Source organism: Erpetoichthys calabaricus, chromosome 2 (genome assembly GCF_900747795.2).
Source record: "Erpetoichthys calabaricus chromosome 2, fErpCal1.3, whole genome shotgun sequence".
In the NCBI taxonomy this organism is placed as follows: Eukaryota; Metazoa; Chordata; class Cladistia; order Polypteriformes; family Polypteridae; genus Erpetoichthys; species Erpetoichthys calabaricus.
In genome coordinates, this window is record NC_041395.2 from 251114317 (window position 1) to 251131974 (window position 17658).

Below are 17658 nucleotides of genomic sequence, written 5' to 3' on the forward strand. Positions count from 1 at the left end.
AAAAATGCTTTAGGTACTCCATAATTAAATATTAGCTCTTTGTGAAAATAAAATTGAGCTAAATAGACTAAGCTTGTACTTTGTTGCAAGTATAATGCAACAAGAAAAAAGAGAAAAGGCTTCAACCAACTGCTTGACGTAATATGTAAAACACAAAGATACGTGTTTGTCTTTTCTATAATAAACGTTTTCTCTATCTGATGTCTGAAAAAACTTGATCCATTGCATCCATGTCAAATGGTGGTTGTGATGTGTGGGGATATTTTTAATTGTATTGTTCTGTCGAACCACTACCTCCCTACTGGAAAAGTAGTTAAAGTCCTCCTTTACCAAATAATCCAAAAAGTATTTGGTGTTTCTGAAGCCAAAGGGTACGGTTCGGTATGACGACGATGAGCACTACTCCATGAAGGTGCTTGTCTATTGGTCAGGTGCTGTGGCAACAACAGAGCTTGTAATCATGTTGGCATGTTCTTGTGGCTTTTGGGTGAGTTTTTGAAGTTAACAGAAGGAATTTAAAACTGGACAAAAATATTTGGTTGAGATTTTTTTTCATTTTTTACATTTACCCAAACAAAGCAATTAAATCCCAAAGAACTCAATGAAGTCATATTTAATTTGTATTAAAGTAACACACAGCATGAAAAAATAAACTGACTCATGAAACAGTAAATGTTTATGTTGGATGACTTGTCACGAGGACTCCTTCATCTGTTAATTTTCAAACCTGCTTAACCACTTGAGGGTCTTGCTGCCTATTCCAATAGCATTGGACAGCTGCTGCCAACCAGCTAATGATAGCCAAGAGAATTCACTGAGGACAATTCAAAATTGCATGACCTTTGAGGAGTGAAAGAATAACCAAAAATAGTGAGGAAACTGGAACACAACTGTATTATAGAAGCAGTAATTACTGTACTGACAGTTTTTTGTTGAATGGCAAGAGAATAATATACCATTGAAATAACATTTATCTGTACATCATTTTTTTGTATAACACCAAGTCTTATAGTCTTTAAAACAGCATAGCTGAGACACATTTCTAGGTAGACTCTGGCCTCTTTTTCACAGAGGGCAAAGGACAGTAGCAGGTAAAGGTGTGTACAGCCACATTCTTGGCATAAGTTAGCTTGCTTCAACCCTCCACCCCCAATTATTTTGACTAGTTCCAACATAGAAAATAGTACTGGACTTTTTGTGTCTCATTCCTGGCTTTCCCTGTACAGCCTTGCCTGGTAAAATGTGTCTTAAAATGAGAGTGAATGCAAAATTTTAGCAGAAAAATGCTAACACACTCTGTCCTGCTGTGAGTGAAGTGTATAGTATCATGTTTAGTGTACATACATTAACTGAACCCGCTTACAAACTGCTTGCTAAGCACATATTAATTTTTTATACTTGCATTGTTGCCGCTTATACATGACATTTTCCTACCACACCCTAAATGCATCCATTTTTATTTGTAGCTTGTGGAGTTTTCTTCCCCAAATTTCTCTCTAATTGTATTAGAGATTTGCTGGCTTAGTACTTTGAGGTGAAGACAAGTGGTGACTTTCACATAGATATTACCAGTTTAGCCCAACTTGATAAATAATAATAATAAATAATTCTTTTTCATTTATATAGCACTTTTCTCACTCCTCAAAGTGCTTTGCCTAGTGAGTGAGGAACCACTTCAACCACCACTAATATGCAGCACCCACCTGGATGATGCGATGGCAGCCATTTTACGCCTGTGCACTTAATATACATTATTGTTAGGTTGATAAGAGAAAGGGGGGAGGGGTATAGGTGAGAGACACTTGCAATAGTTTTTTTATTCAGCTGGAATGCTTATAGTATGTGCACACCTATAAGAGACAGCACAGTTTGTGTGTTCAGATCAGTTGGGATTAGGCTATTGTTTTAAACAATAAACTATCACATGGTTCAGTTTGCAGCCATTTCACTGTTTTATAAGGTTTAAAGTAGACATACTTAGCAAGTTGCCTCCTTGTATTCACACAGTGCTTCCTGTTCTGTTGGCTTCTTCTTACTCTTTGTAATGCAGTATAAATTATACAAATTTGAAGCGGTATTGTCCCCCGTGGATTATTGTTAGTGCTTATGTACAGTACATATACAGTGAGACTTTGGTGATGAAATAGATGCAGCATTACAGACAACTGGGATGTTCCTTCGAAGTCAGACAGCAATGTGCCGCTATGCTCCTGTTTGCAAACCAAGAACAGTGAATGGCCAAAACTGCTTACTAGTTCACCCCAAGCCCTGTAATGTTGGATTTAAGCATTTTGCTCAATATCCATTTTTTTGCTTAATTTAAAAAAATCTAAAAAAAAAAAAAAAAAAATGGTCGTTTCTGTGTTGAAAAAGAAGACTGTATGGATTGAAACATTATTTTAACTTTGGAGTCTTCATTCAATCAAATAAAGAATTGAAGTTGTGTTAAGCAAAAACAAGTTGATATCTTTGTTGTGAAATAGCTTTAACATCAAGTTAGCCTTTCTCATTTTAATGACTTTAGACATTTGCATTGATGATTCTAAGAAATCCATGCAGGGCTGAGAGGGAAAAAAACATACCAATAGAAATCAACATTTGAATGTCCTAACTGTTTTTCAATATGTGGTAAACTAGTGTAGTTAAGAAATTATATTAAACCCATTTTATTTTGGTTTCTTATCAGGCTGGGATTCCGGATCCTCCCCATATGTCTGAAGATTTAATTAGGCAAAAAGCCAGAGAACGTCATTTCCTAGAGCAACTTTTGGATGGGAGGAAGTTAGAGAACTACAAAATCCCTGTTCCTATCAAAGCAGAACTTAGAAAATATCAGCAGGTATAAGACCTTTATATCAATATTCTGTACTTTAGCTACTGTGAAATGAATAGCATTGACACACGCAAAAAGGTTTAAACCAGCCACCCACCCATATATTGTTCCTGGCTGGAAAAGGGTTTTGACACAGCACTCGTGCACTGTTTAGAGTCCTGAACTAAAATGAATAGTTAAGGAAAGTTGGCAGCTTTATAAGCTGAAAGGCGGAAGTGATGTCATCTGGCCAGAACCGGAAGGGACCATCAGTCTGGGCACCGGAACTGGAATTGATGTTGAATCAGGCAGGTTTTCCCATATTTAGCCTGCAGAGATAAGAGGTAGGTTTAGTGTACCCCGTCACCCCCTGGCCTGGCGAGTAATTAACCTCCACTTGGTCTACTCAGCTAACTCCTAGTCGCACGTGTGTGACACTACATTCGGCTTGTTGATTTGCTTTGCTTAAGTAGTGATTTTTTTTCGGTATGATTAATAACCTCCTTCATTAAAGCTATAACAAGGAGGCAAGATCTATTAGTACTCTTTTTTTTTTTTTCTTTTTTTTTTTTTAAAGGTTTTAATATTTATTGTTTGCATTAAATTTCTTTTTCCTGAATTGAAAAATTGTGATAGCATGTTTTTTTTGGGGAAAAAAAAACATGCTATCTGTAGAAAATTTTATTCTTGGCATTCTTTGCCTATTAGACTTAGCTGGCATCTACACTTCTGACGAAGAATATCTAATATTAAATTGTATTACTTCAAGCACAAAATCATTTAAATTGCAATTAATTAATTCTTCTGATTAACCCTTGCAATTCTAATTTATTTTCTGCCGTTTCCTAGGATGGAGTTAACTGGTTGTCTTTTCTCAACAAGTACAAGTTACATGGCATTCTGTGTGATGACATGGGTCTTGGAAAGACTTTACAGTCTATTTGTATTTTGGCTGGAGACCACTATCTCAGGTAATTAATAAAAAAAAATTGCAGAACATTTTTGAGGTAGCAGTATTTTTTTTTCTTTCTTCATCAGTCTTTTCACTGTATTCCTTTTTGTTATGAAGGGCTCAAGAGTATGCCAAGTCTAAGGCAGCAGACTGCAGCCCCCTGCCTTCTTTAGTAGTTTGCCCTCCAACACTGACAGGGCATTGGGTAGATGAAGTGGGGAAATTTTGTTCCAGAGAATACCTGAATCCACTGCATTATACAGGACCTCCCACAGAACGAGCAAGGTACCTCCTTGGATGCATACCACATTTTTTTTAGAAGAGTGACTTAAAAAATGTAGTCTTTCTCCATCTGTCTTTCACTTGTCTTATTCATAGCTGAGAAACCTTTTAACATTCAGATGTGCAGTCCAGTGGCTAAGCAACTGAAATGAAAACCACAGTTCTATGTGTTTAATACCTACCCTGAATTACAAATTGACTGGTTCTCCAATTAAAGAAATGCATAAACAACCACTAAATTATATTAGGATGATAATTATGCTACAAAATATAAATTTTAAGTTCTGTTCCATTTGTAACTTGAATACTAGCTCATTGAATTATGAATACAGATAGTTGCAGTGCTGATCTAGTTCTATTGGTGGGTAAATATGAATTGACAAAATGAACTGTATTGTGCTGCTGTTTAGTCTTTTATATTGGTTCATCTGTTATACATTTCAGAAAAACTATGCAATCATGTGAAACTTTCTTGAACATTTTCGTGTACATAAGTATATAATCACAGTAAAATGAGAACTGGTATTCTTATAGAGTGGACAATCTGGTTAGTTCTGCTGCTTCAAAGGTCTAGGAAAACTGGGAGGTTTGGAGCTTGCATGTTCTCCCAGTGCATGGCTTACTTTTCCTGTAAGTACTCCAATTCTCCCCACCCCCACCTCCACAAATCCCAGAGATATTTCAGTAAGATAGATTTACAGTAGGCCATACTCACACATACTGTGCTAGCCTGCTGGTTGGTTCTTCTGTCATGCCCTGTTATCAGGGTTGGCTATTTCCCCCATCACCCTATATTGGGCTAAATGGGTTTAGAAAATGATTATTGCCATGTAGGAACACAAATAATTTATAATATTAGATACTGTATGTATGCTTATGGTGACATTAGGTTTTTATGCTCTGTCTTTAGACATAGAGATTTTTTTACTACCATGTTTTTTTCATTTAGACATTAAGGATACAAAGTAATAATTGTTAAATGAGAAACGTTTATTATGGACATTTAATTATTACTATGCAATGAAGTTATATAAAAAATATTGAAAAATGTAAACTGTGTGTGGGTTTTTTTTTTTTTTTTGGAAGAAAAGTGTGTGTGTGTTTATATAGATAATGAATACGGTATTAGGTAATTGTGTTACTCTAGGTTTTGAAGATGGCTGCTTTATTCATTTGTGAATATGGGGGGGGATACATGAAAGACTAGTTAAGCACGTGCACAGAGGTTCAATGAATAACATTGTATAGGAGCCGTCAAAAGCACTTCATATGTAACTTTATAGTGATAACAAGTACATCATCTTTAAATGCTGTGGATTTATAGTTTTAGCCATAGCTAATTTCCAGTCATCACCAAGTCCTAAAAGTACAAAAATCCATCTCCAGGTGATAAAATACCATATGACCAATCATACATGAGACACTTGAGATTAAAATCAAATAAATATATTGATATGGTTATGACACTGTTGTTTGCAACTCACAAATGAAGACTGGACAAATTTCCTGTCTAGAGTACATTTGACTGCAAGGACAGTTCCAAGGTATATTCAACAGTAACAGTAGTATCTGTTAATGTGTGCTGTTCATTTGAAAGCAAGATAAAAAACATACTATCAACATTTATAATTTGCTTAGTTGCATCTATCTTTGTATTACCTTACTTTATTAATAATTATTATTTCAAATTGAAGGTGTTGCAGATATCAAATATCTTACTGTGCCAGTAAATTAGCTTTGTATCTTTTAAATGGGCTTAGTGATTTAATTTAATAAATAAGGCTTGTCTTGACTAGTAAATGATACTGCATCTGATTCACTGATTTCTGTTTTAGGCTGCAGCACCAAGTGAAAAAACACAATCTTGTGGTTGCCTCTTATGATGTTGTGCGAAATGACATTGACTTTTTCAGGTAATTTATTAAGTAAATACTGATTAATTTTGTGGAGCTAATCTGCATTGCAATTAAAGTTAACAATCCAGCAGTCAATTAAGGTTGTAGTGTTATGGTTTATGGATGCCTTGCTGCATCTTGATCTAGATAACATGCCATACCAAGGGAGTTATGAATTCTGTTCTGTAGTGCATTCTTCAGGAATATGTCAGTCCCTAAGCCTCTGAGCTAAAGCTTAAACATAACCGGTCATCTAGCAAGGCAATGATTCAAAATGTATACAGTAAGAATACATTTTGTAGTTTTAGAATTGCCTAGTTAAAGTACAGTCCTAAATCATAATAGGAAGATATGACAGGACCTGAAACATGCAGTTCCTTCTCAAAAAACAACTACTCCTAAAGACAATCTGTAGGAGTGGAGCAAATTGTATCTGCATTGTGTGTAGATATTAATGAAGTAGCTTTAAAATCTGATTGTAACTGTTGCCTTTGAATTTGATGTCGCCTCTTGTTTAGTCCAAGACAACTTGTGTCTTTTTAGTGAGAAGACTAAGAATTTAGTAGTGTTTCATAATACTGTTGTTTGCTCACTCAGGGTCTCTTATGTATGGTTGCAGCCTTCAATATTTGACAGATTTTGAGCCTGAACTGTTCAGACAAACACCCATTAAACCAAATAAGTGTGTGTTTTTTGTTTTTGTTTTCACTCCGTATAATCTAAGTGGATATTAATACACCTGCTAAAAATTCACAAACCTTGTCCGAAAATTTTTGTGTTCTGACGCTAACTTGATGTCTTCCTCATTGACATAGCACATCCAATGGCGGTAGCTCCTTCAGATTGGGGAATAGGTATTAGTCACATGGGGTGGATTATGGCGTATCTTTCAATCCACAGTTTCATAGAGTAGTCTTTGCAATGTATACAGTGTTAGCAGGTTCATAATCATAAAGCAAAAAGTGGATTGTTGACTGCTTTCCTTACCTTTTTTTTACAATTGCCTGCTGCAAACACCAAAGTAGCATAATACTGACTAATTAGGTTGGTCTTTTCAGGCATGTGATCACTATTTCTTCAACATCATAAAATATTTTACTTTCTGTCACTGGCCTTGACCTTTAAATTAGGAGAGTCACAATGTTTCCATTGTTTCAATTGCTGTTTGGACTCTGGGTCATAGTGATGTTTCCAGTTGTAATCCCCAGTTATGAAATGGTAATACCTTGAGATCCTCATTGGACTATTGGATACTGTAATGCTTCACACTACATTCTGGGCCCTGTAACACTGTAACATACAGAGACCAATTTCTTTTTTATTTTGTTTCCGAAGAATAGATTCATCTATACCATAACTGATCCCACTTTCTGACGACTTGCTCCACAGTGACATCTTCTTCTGATGCTGATATCAGAAGAGGCTATCCAGATATTAGCTCATCTTAAAAAGTTGTCTTACCACAACTCACAATTTTTTCTCTTGACTGGGGTATATGAAGGGAATCTTGCTACACAGACAAAATGAGAAGGATGGGTATATTTTTCTCTAGTGCTAGAAGTTCAGCAATAGCACAGTATTGATTTTGTTGCTTTAGGTTTCTTTGTTGACATGATTCTGAAGTAAAATACATACACAAACTACAAATCTAAAACAAACTTATTTATATTTTAGTACACAAGAGCAAACCTTTGGCCACTTGTAAAATAAGCATTGAAGAGTAGCCCTTTCAGATTCAGTCTCATAACGTTTTGAACATCCCTCATATGTACTGTATATGCAGTATATACTGTGTGTATTTTCTGTATTGTTTGTGTGTATGTGTATATATATATATATATATATATATATATATATATATATAATCATCTTTAAAGTGAAACATTTATTTTGTTTTTCTTTTTTCAGTAACATTAAGTTTAACTATTGCATCCTTGATGAGGGCCATGTCATTAAGAATGGAAAAACAAAGCTTTCAAAAGCAGTAAAGCAATTAACTGCCAACTACAGGGTTATTCTTTCAGGAACACCAATTCAGGTAAAGATACTTTTTTATTTTTAGAAAAACCATCATTGAGGCAGTACACGTCTTTGAGAGATAAACAAAATCCACTTCTAAGTTGGTGCTTAGATCCTGTAAATATTACGTTTTTTTGCTGTTGTGAAAGTCTGTCACACCCAACTATGTTTTCACAAGTAGTATAGCAGAAATTGTAGTTTTATGGTTCAGTATTAGTTATTTGTCATGGTTTATATGCATCAGGATTGGTAGTTTCAGTACTGATCGAGCTGTGTATTTTTTTTTTTTTTTTGGTTAGAATAATGTGCTGGAACTTTGGTCGCTGTTTGATTTCCTAATGCCAGGATTTCTGGGTACAGAACGCCAGTTTGCAGCTCGTTATGGGAAACCAATTTTGGCAAGCAGAGATGCTAGAAGCTCATCAAGGGAGCAGGAGGCAGGTAGGTGCAATAACATGACTGTTTTCTGAAACATGCTACATCAGTAATCTAAAAAAGAACTGCAGATTAATAACTTTTACTGTTGTTACTATTTACTTCGGAAAGGGGTTCTTGCAATGGAAGCTTTGCACCGTCAAGTCTTGCCTTTTCTTTTGAGAAGAATGAAAGAGGACGTACTGCAGGATCTGCCACCCAAAATTATTCAAGATTATTATTGCAGTCTCAGTCCTTTACAAGTAGGTATTTAACCTTCCGATGCATAACTTAGAAGTTTACTTTAAAGTGTCAAATATGTCATCATAAATGTGAAAAAATAAGGATATACTGGTATGTTTTAATCTGAAGCCCGTGTAGCTATGTACAATAATTAATACAAAGAAGTAGATTACGGAATGTCAAATTGTTTTCTGAGAAGATCAAGCCTCGTCTCCCTGCCAAGATTTTTTATAATAGAGAGATGATACTCATATCCCTAGCCCGACATCCACATATCATATGTGTTTACAAAGTGCGTTTTAATAAGTTTACATGTGTTTAAAGCGTATGGGAGGGGTATTTTAAGGCTTAAACTATTAAAAAAAAAAAAAAAAAAGTTTATTTATATAGTCTTTCTATAGCGCGGATTTTCACCTATCACTGATGGGTCTGGAACGTAACTTCCGCGATAGGTGGGGGATCACTGTATTTATTTTTCTTCAGCTGGAGGACACGTCTTCCCCGTAATCCCTCCAGCCACAACACAGTCCAGTCACCAAGCACTCTTCTTCTTCCTCTCTACCACCACCACTCCTCCTCAGCAAGCTTTGTCCACCTCCACCCAACTCTGGCCTCTGAGTGGTGGTTGCTGGCTCCTTTTATAGTTCACCCGGAAGTGCTCCAGGTGCTTGATCACAGAGATCCGGCTTCACTTCCGGGTGTGATGCAGGGACTCAACAGGGCTGCACCCAACTCCAGTTCCCAGGGAGCCCTATGGGAAACTGAGGCACTGCTCCACCCAAGGGGCACCTCTTCACCACGGGCCACCCAAGGGGCACCTCTCTTCACCACAACGGACCGTTGCAGAGCCTGCATTACTGCGGATGCCGCACCGATCCGTCTGTCAACCTCCCACTCCATTCTTCCCTCACCCGTGAACAACCCATTATTTTAAATGTTTAAACTATAATATTTCTCAGCTTGAGACATACATGCAAAAATCATTTGAAATATTCAGATACATTATTGCTTTAGAAATCCTATAAAGTTAATTAACTAAAAACATTGTCCTCCATTGCTAATACTGTGTTTTTTTTTAGTTTATGTAATAACCTAAATTTCATCCTTTTTGCATATAAAGATACAGCTTTATGAAGATTTTGCAAAGTCCCGAGCAAAGGTTACTGTTGATGAGACAATTTCAACAGTGTCTATCTCAGAGGAAGTTGAAAAGCCTAAATTAAAAGCTGCTGGTCACGTGTTTCAGGTATGTGGTATTTTCTTTTCTTTTCTCAAATACTTTTCTCTATCAACATTTTTTAAGTTTTAGATCATTGGTATTTGTTATGCTACTTAATGGCCTCTTTTACTACAAGAGAAATTAATTTACTTGGGCCATCCTTAATGGAGCAGGAAACTACAAGATCACTTCCAACTGTCATACTCAATCTCTTTACCTTGTATTTCCTCTTTGAGACTGAAACTTGGCTTAAACTGAGTGAGTTTAGCCCCCTTGCTGAACCTTCTCCTCCAGATTGTGACAACTTCATTTCCCCAAGGACTATTGGTCTGGGTGTTAGCCTAGCAGCTATTTTAGGAATTATCCCTTCTCGCCTTCAAAAAGAGGCTTTGGATATCATTGGTCTAAGAATTTTATCCATAATAAACAGTTTTTTAGTGTTGGGTACTATGTCAACCATCCTCAAGACTGCTGTGGTCCAGCCTATCTTTAAAAACCTAATCTTGATCTTAAAGTTTCTTTAAGGTTTTTGTCCTATCTCCTACCCTTTTTATATACAGTTAAGAAAAAGACTGTCCATTTACAGTTCCTGGCTTTCCTAAACAATCATCACCTTTTTGAAGTATTCTAATCAGGTTCCAGAGCACTCCACAGTGCAGAATCTGCTCTGTTAAAGAGTGGCTAATAATCTTCTGTTGACTGTTGATGCTGTGGATTGCGCCTGTCTGACCCTAGTAGATCTAAGTGCTGCTTTTGATACAAATGACCATACTACTTTGTTAATTTGTTTGGAGCATTTGGCTGGCATTCAGGCTACTGCCCTTACATACTCAAATCCTATCTTAATAACTGATCTTTTTTTTCGTAAATATCGGAAGGTTTTTCTCTTCCTCTGCTACTGTACCATGTGGTCCATTTTGTCCCCCTCCCTCAGGATCAGTAATTCAACATCATAATATTGCATTTTACTGTTAGGCTGATGACACACAGCTGTATCTGCCTGTGAAGCCAAGGAGTAAAGGGCTCAATACCCAAGTCCCTTTATTGCTTCAATGAAAATGAATGCTGGTTAGCTAGTAATTTTCTCCAGTTAAATGAAAGTAAGACAGAAGTGCTGCTCTTTGGTTGTCCTACTTCTATTGGCAGTTTCGTTAACAACTTTGGTCCTCTTTCCCTATATAACAAATCATATACAGATATTTAGGGGGTCATTTTCCACTTTTCCTTCTGTTTTGACGGATAGATACATGCAGAGGTCAAGGGTAGTTTCTTCCACCTTAGAAATATAGCTAAAAGTAAGCATTTTTCTATCAACTAAAAACCTGATGACCATTATCCTTGTTTTTATGTTTAGTCAGCTGGACTACTGTATTCATTGTATTTTGTTCTCAGTCAGTCCTCTTTAGCTTGGCTACAGTTGGTTCTAAATGCAGCGTTTAGGTTAGTAACGGGCAATAACCATCTCCACCACCTAAACTTTCTGATTTTTTTTTTTAATAAATATTTCACAGTTGCTCAGCTGGTTGTCCAGTGGAAGCTTTTTTAGTGGCTGCCCCAAAACTTTGGAATACCCTACCTTTTGATGGTAGAACTGCTCCCACAGTTCTGAAATTTCAATCATGCCAAAGTCCAACTTTTTTACTGTGGCTTTTGAGGATGCAGTGTAAAGTATTTGTGTGGGGGTGGTGGGCTATGGTTGTGGGGTGGAAAGTGGTTTTTGGTTTGGCTTTTTGAAAGATACAGTATTGATATACTGTGATGTTTTCAGTGTGATTTTTTTTTTTTTTTTTTTTTTTTAATGATTTAACTGGGAATTCCTCATTTAGTAACTGATCTAATAATTCATTTGTGGCTGTTGTCATTGAAGTTCATCATTTAAGTAGAAATGACAAACAGTACATTCTCCTTTTTTGCTTCAACTGGAAAACAGTGCAATCTTAATATTGAGGACTCAACACAGCAAGCTGTGCCTAGACACCTATAAACACTGTGCTTTTTTTGCAGGCTCTACAGTATTTAAGAAAGCTTTGTAATCATCCAGCACTAGTTTTGACACCAGTACATCCAGAGTACAAGCGCATTGCTGAGCAGCTTAATGCCCAGCGGACTACACTACAAGATATTCAGCATGCACCAAAGCTTTCTGCATTGAAACAGGTAAAAAAGTGTCTTTTTGTCAAAAAAAAAAAAAATAATAATAATTAGAAGTTATGAGCACCAGTTTAGGAAACTAAATTTACAGAATATAATAAACATTTCTCGTTTATTTTTTGAATTTTATTTTGGACTAATATTGAACTTCCCTCAATATATGAACTGAAGTGTCTATAATACTTTGCTTGTATATGAAAGTTTATAAAAAAATTTATTGTGAAATCAGTGTTGTAATGGTCTAGTGATAATTACCTCTTTATAATAAGTTTAATGGAAGTTAATGTGTATTTGTGTGTGCGTGTGTTTATAATTTTAAATATTAATGCTTAGATCATCTAGAATGAAGATTAGACAATATGCCAATGTGTGTGTGTTCTGTATTGTATCAGATTGTGGGGATTGTCAAGATACACGAAATGTATGGCAGTTTCCTATTAGCTGTAGTACTTTGTTTTATTGTACCTTCTAGGAGCAAGATTGCAGCTGTAAGTTAAAAGGAAACTGTAATTAGTTACCAAAATGTAATTGAAATTTGTAATAATAATGTATTGTGCCATAATGGTAGCACTAGCAGTGCCCAGTCCTGTTACTAGAAAGAGAAATGCAATTTTTGGATTATTATTTAAATATATTTATTATTTAAATTATTTTACAACCAAGGGGCTTTGCCTCCTGCTCGCTTCAATCGTTCACCCCCTTCCAACCAGGCTCCCTCCCCAGGGCGTGCTACTTTCCAGCCACTTCGCGTCTCTGCCGCTCGCATTGTGAAGGGGGGTGGGGCAGAACGCACGCTAAGGAGATGCAGATGGATGAGGTGCTGCCTTTCTGCTGCTGCTGCTGCTGAGCTGTGTGTTCTGCGTGTCATGCTGCGCGTCAATCATTTAAAAGCCTGTACAGCAGCTTTCCTTTTGTCTCACTGCCTTGTCTCATGGGACGTCAAAGTGTCTTCCGAGAACATCACGTATCGACCCAAGATTTTTTTTATTATAATAGAGAGACATATTGATGTTTCATGTACTTTGGTGTGAGAATTTTTTTTGACTTGTTAAAAGTATGTCATAAGTGGTTCATAAAGGAACTTTTAGGAAAATAATGCATGTTTTAAAGTGATGTGTAAAGGCGGCTTCTGTCTATGTACACTTCAAGGCCAGCATAAACTACCTTGGCAAAGACTAGATAATCTAAGACAACTATGTTCATCATTTTTAATGTGGTGTAGCATTTCGTGGTAATTTAGATATTTACAATTGTTTTTGATGCATAGTACCTTATAGGTTTAAGCACAATAAAATAATTCTCTGTAGAGATCTAGCAGAAATTAGTTTAGCACAGTTTGATTGTTAGACTTGTTACATTTTAAGTATTTAAACAGCTATACTAGTTAGGATAACTTGGAGTATTTTGATTTTCATACATGTTTGAAAGAGAATTTTGGTTGATACATGAAATAGGACATTGAATTCCCATCTTGGGTGTGTCATTGTCCTTGCACATTGCCTGCAATGGATGTTGGGTTACTTTGTTTTTGCCACCGTATTGGAACTGTAAGCCCATTTGACACTAACTATGATAACCTTTTGTGTGTGTGTGCATGTCTGTATACACAATTATAACATTTATTTCCTCTTGTCTTGCTCAGTTGCTTATGGATTGTGGATTGGGCAATGGTGGAGCAACAGAAGGTGGTACAGAAGCAGTGGTTGCACAGCACAGAGTCCTCATATTTTGCCAGCTCAAAAGTATGCTGGACATCGTAGAGCATGATCTCCTTAAGCCACATCTTCCTACAGTTACCTATCTTAGGCTGGATGGCAGTGTTCAAGCTGGCCAGAGACATTCCATTGTAGCACGGTAGGTGTTGGAAAACACTTTCTTACTGTTACTACTACTACTACCACCACCACCAACAGCATTGCTTTAAAAGTAAATATTTATTATTAATGTATGACTTTAACTCTTTTTGTGCAATTTTCAAAACTGTCTACTACTGTAACATTTTGTAGATTTTTTTATTTAGTCATAGATGTTAACACTGTAATTAAGAGGAAGCAGTGTGCTGAGGTTCTGGGAATTAAACATTATATTTGTACTTTTAATTTCCCTTTGTGAACTTTAGGAAGTCACCAAAACTGTCTGTGCTCCAAATCTGAAAAGTTATTGTTACCCATTGCAGTAAAGCTTCCTGTGATGGGCTGGCGCCCTGTCCAGGATTTGTTCTTGCCTTGCACCCTGTGCTAACTGGCATAGGCTCCAGCAGACCCCCGCGACCCTGCTTAGGACTAGACGGATTAGCAAATGACTGACTGACTACAGCCTTGCACTATAATGCTGGTGGTCATTATAGAAGAATGGTGTATAAAATGTTTGTTTATATGTTGAATAAAGTTACCTCTTGGAATTGGCAGCATGATATGAGAACCTCCTTGTGGCAGTCAGTTTTATATTTTTTCCCTGTTTCCTTTTTTGCTAATTACTAGTTCTCTGAAATTTATAATCTTGTGTATGACCTATGTCAACCCATTTGAAAATGTACTCTAAAATAACCATATAGCTTGGATTATTTTTAACATGACAGGAATATTATAGATAATAACAACCACAAAGAAAGAACAAGAATGCATTATATATTTTCTTACATTCTGTCATAGGAAGTCAGTCAGTCAGTCATTATCCAACCCGTTATATCCTAACACAGGGTCAAGGCAGGAACAAATCCCGGGCGGGGTGCCAGCCCACCGCAGGGCACACAGCACACCCACACACCAAGCACACACTAGAGACAATTTTAGGATCGCCAATGCATCTAACCTGCATGTCTTTGGACTGTGGGAGGAAGCCAGAGCACCCGGAGGAAACCCACGCAGACACGGGGAGAACATGCAAACTCCTCTCAGGGAGGACCCGGGAAGCAATCCCAGGTCAACTTACTGCGCTACCATTGTGCCACTGTGCAGCCCGTCATAGGAAGTGGGATCATGTTTATAAAAAATTTTTGTTGAGCACAAAAAAAAAAACTCCATGCAGCCCAATAAATTGGACTGTATGAATTTGCCCATATGCACACTTAATTTTGTTTCTAGTTATTTATTATTGCTTGTATTATGTGTATTGGCCTATCCTCAGCATTCATATTATATATAATTAAGAACTTGTATGTATATAATTTGTTTCCAAATTGTATCCACAGCCCCTTTTTTACTGTATTTAAACATAGTTAAATGATGTCACAAGATATTGTAGCATTCAAAATGCTATTAAGTTTTAAAAGGCACATTTGCTTAAGGTTGCACCATTTTTTTTTTGTCAGGTTTAATAATGATCCTTCTATAGATGTTCTTTTGTTGACCACTCATGTGGGAGGTCTGGGTCTAAATCTTACTGGAGCAGATACTGTAGTATTTGTGGAGCATGATTGGAACCCAATGAGAGACTTACAAGCCATGGACCGAGCACATCGGATTGGACAGGTAGAGAATTTTCACAGCTCTACAGGCACCAGCTGCATTGCAGTCTTTTGTGTCTTTTATTTGCTTGTTTTTAGGCTAGTTTTGACATGGTTTGCAATGTAGCAGTTTAAAGAGAAATTGTTCTGGTTGCTTTAACTTTATACATTAAGGTATTACAAAATAGTAGGGTTCATGCACTTTGTACTTAATGCATTTTAGCAGGTGGTTTTGTTTAGCAAGTAAAGAAGTTGGCTTCAATCTAAATCATAGGTTTACCTGTGATCTCGTCTTTTGCTGTGTATGTGTGTGAGTTGTGTTACTAAAATTTATGTTTTGGTGGTGTTTGTTGTTCATGGCAAAATTCTCATTTTAAAAATTGTACTACTTAACTTTTGTAGAAACGTGTTGTCAATGTTTATCGACTGATTACCAGAGGAACTTTGGAGGAGAAGATTATGGGTTTGCAGAAATTTAAAATGAGCATTGCAAACACAATCATAAGCCAGGAAAATGCTAGTTTGCAAAGTATGGGAACAGACCAGCTGCTAAACCTGTTTACTCTTGACAAGGTAAATATTCAATTATCAATATTCAATATTCATTATTTTTAATTATTGTTTCAGTTACTACTTAACAATAATTTTGCTACCTTGTAGTAAGTACTAAGCATATTTAAAATAAAAATTCCCTAATATCCTGTTATATGCATATTTTAAACTGTGTATTCAGTTGGATCGTTTGTTTTTGTTTTTTCATAAAGTCTGATAGAAAATCAAGTAAAATAAAGTAAAACATTTTCTGTGTTTTTAATGTAGGCCAGCACTGACCAAATTGTCCCTTAATGCACATAATGCTCTCCCTTCATTCAGTTTTTTGTTACTTATGATTAAACTCTGACTTTTTGTGTGTGTGTATGTGTAGGGCAAAACAGAAGAGAAGGCAGAAACTCCTGGAACTTCAGGAAAAGCATCAATGAAGTCCATCCTTGACAACCTTGGAGATCTTTGGAGCCAAGAGCAGTATGATGCTGAATATGATCTGGATACCTTCATGCACTCTCTAAAATAATGTTTGTGTGAGACAAGTCAGGAGAAAGTAAAACTGACGACTACTTGCTGATATTCAGCATATAGTGAACTTGTTGAGATGGATGTGAATATAACATTTTTTGAAAATAAATCAGTTCAACTTGAATAACTGTATTTTGCAAAACAAAGTTAAATGTGTCTTAATTTGAACTGTTCTACAAATTTATATTTATCATATAGTCACACTATAGCTAGCTGGAGAGCTCCCAGCTGGTTTGGTCTTTAGTATCGCCAATATCATACAGTGACGGGTGTTTTTATAGCATTCATTGACTGTTATTTGTTACCAGTCTTAAAGATTAAATATATTTTCAGTTCTGGCTTTTCTTTAGCTGCAGATATTTATGGTAAACAAGTAAAAGCTCACCTTTTTATGTTTAAATCTGTGTTTAAAAGTTTAGACATCATACTGAAAAAGAAGAAGAATATGTTTAACTTGTGTTCAAAGCATTGAATTTCATTCTTTCTGCGCTTTCCACATATGTAGTTGCAGTTTCCACATTAGCAGACCTCGTCTCTTCATTGTTTTCTTTTTTACTTCAAATGATTGATTTCTCGGTCCAGCTCATGTATATAAGTAATAAATGGTAAACTTTCATCAGGTCATCCATTTGATGTCCAGGTGATGGGCTTGTTTTGGCGTTCACACAGTTTTTTAAAATGTATATTTAATAACTGTTTAAAAGTGTTGCAAGTCAGCATTTTTACAGTTAAGTCATATTGTTAGCAATGGCAAAGGGAAAGAATAGTTTAAATATTGACTCAAATTCAGTTTTAAATATTTAGGTGTAAATATTTATGTATTTACTGTTTGTCAAAGCAGATAGTTATAATAAATTATATTGAGTTTTTTTTCTCTTTGCATTGTTTTTTTTATTTTTTGTAATATACTATTTCCTTAATAACTAGAAAGTTTCTTTTTAGATGAAGGAAAAAAGTCATTTTGTGACTGCGTTCTTTTTCTTCCCTTGTTAGACCTTCATGTGAGGTTCTGCATGTGATCAACACCTCACCAAAGGGTGTATCCATATTATTCACCTTGGCTTGGAGGATGTATTACTACTACTACTACTACTACTACTACTTTTTCTCTCCTTATATAAGTAGTGAAATCATCCAAAGTATTTTGGCTGA

General features: G+C 36.1%; 1 protein-coding gene across 2 annotated transcripts in view; it reads left to right on the top strand.

Moving 5' to 3' along the window:
• The window catches only part of btaf1 (BTAF1 RNA polymerase II, B-TFIID transcription factor-associated), a 99799-nt gene extending 82424 nt beyond the window's left edge, over positions 1 to 17375 (top strand). For both annotated transcript variants that reach the window (XM_051922156.1, XM_051922157.1), the window contains exons 26-38: positions 2687 to 2839; positions 3662 to 3783; positions 3882 to 4049; positions 5882 to 5959; positions 7850 to 7979; positions 8260 to 8401; positions 8507 to 8637; positions 9738 to 9863; positions 11841 to 11993; positions 13630 to 13841; positions 15298 to 15457; positions 15835 to 16005; positions 16358 to 17375. In XM_051922156.1, coding sequence (XP_051778116.1) covers positions 2687 to 2839; positions 3662 to 3783; positions 3882 to 4049; positions 5882 to 5959; positions 7850 to 7979; positions 8260 to 8401; positions 8507 to 8637; positions 9738 to 9863; positions 11841 to 11993; positions 13630 to 13841; positions 15298 to 15457; positions 15835 to 16005; positions 16358 to 16504 — 1893 coding nt within the window. In that variant the 3' untranslated portion in view covers positions 16505 to 17375. The remainder of the gene's footprint in view (positions 1 to 2686; positions 2840 to 3661; positions 3784 to 3881; positions 4050 to 5881; positions 5960 to 7849; positions 7980 to 8259; positions 8402 to 8506; positions 8638 to 9737; positions 9864 to 11840; positions 11994 to 13629; positions 13842 to 15297; positions 15458 to 15834; positions 16006 to 16357) is intronic.
• The last annotated feature ends 283 nt before the right edge of the window (positions 17376 to 17658 follow it).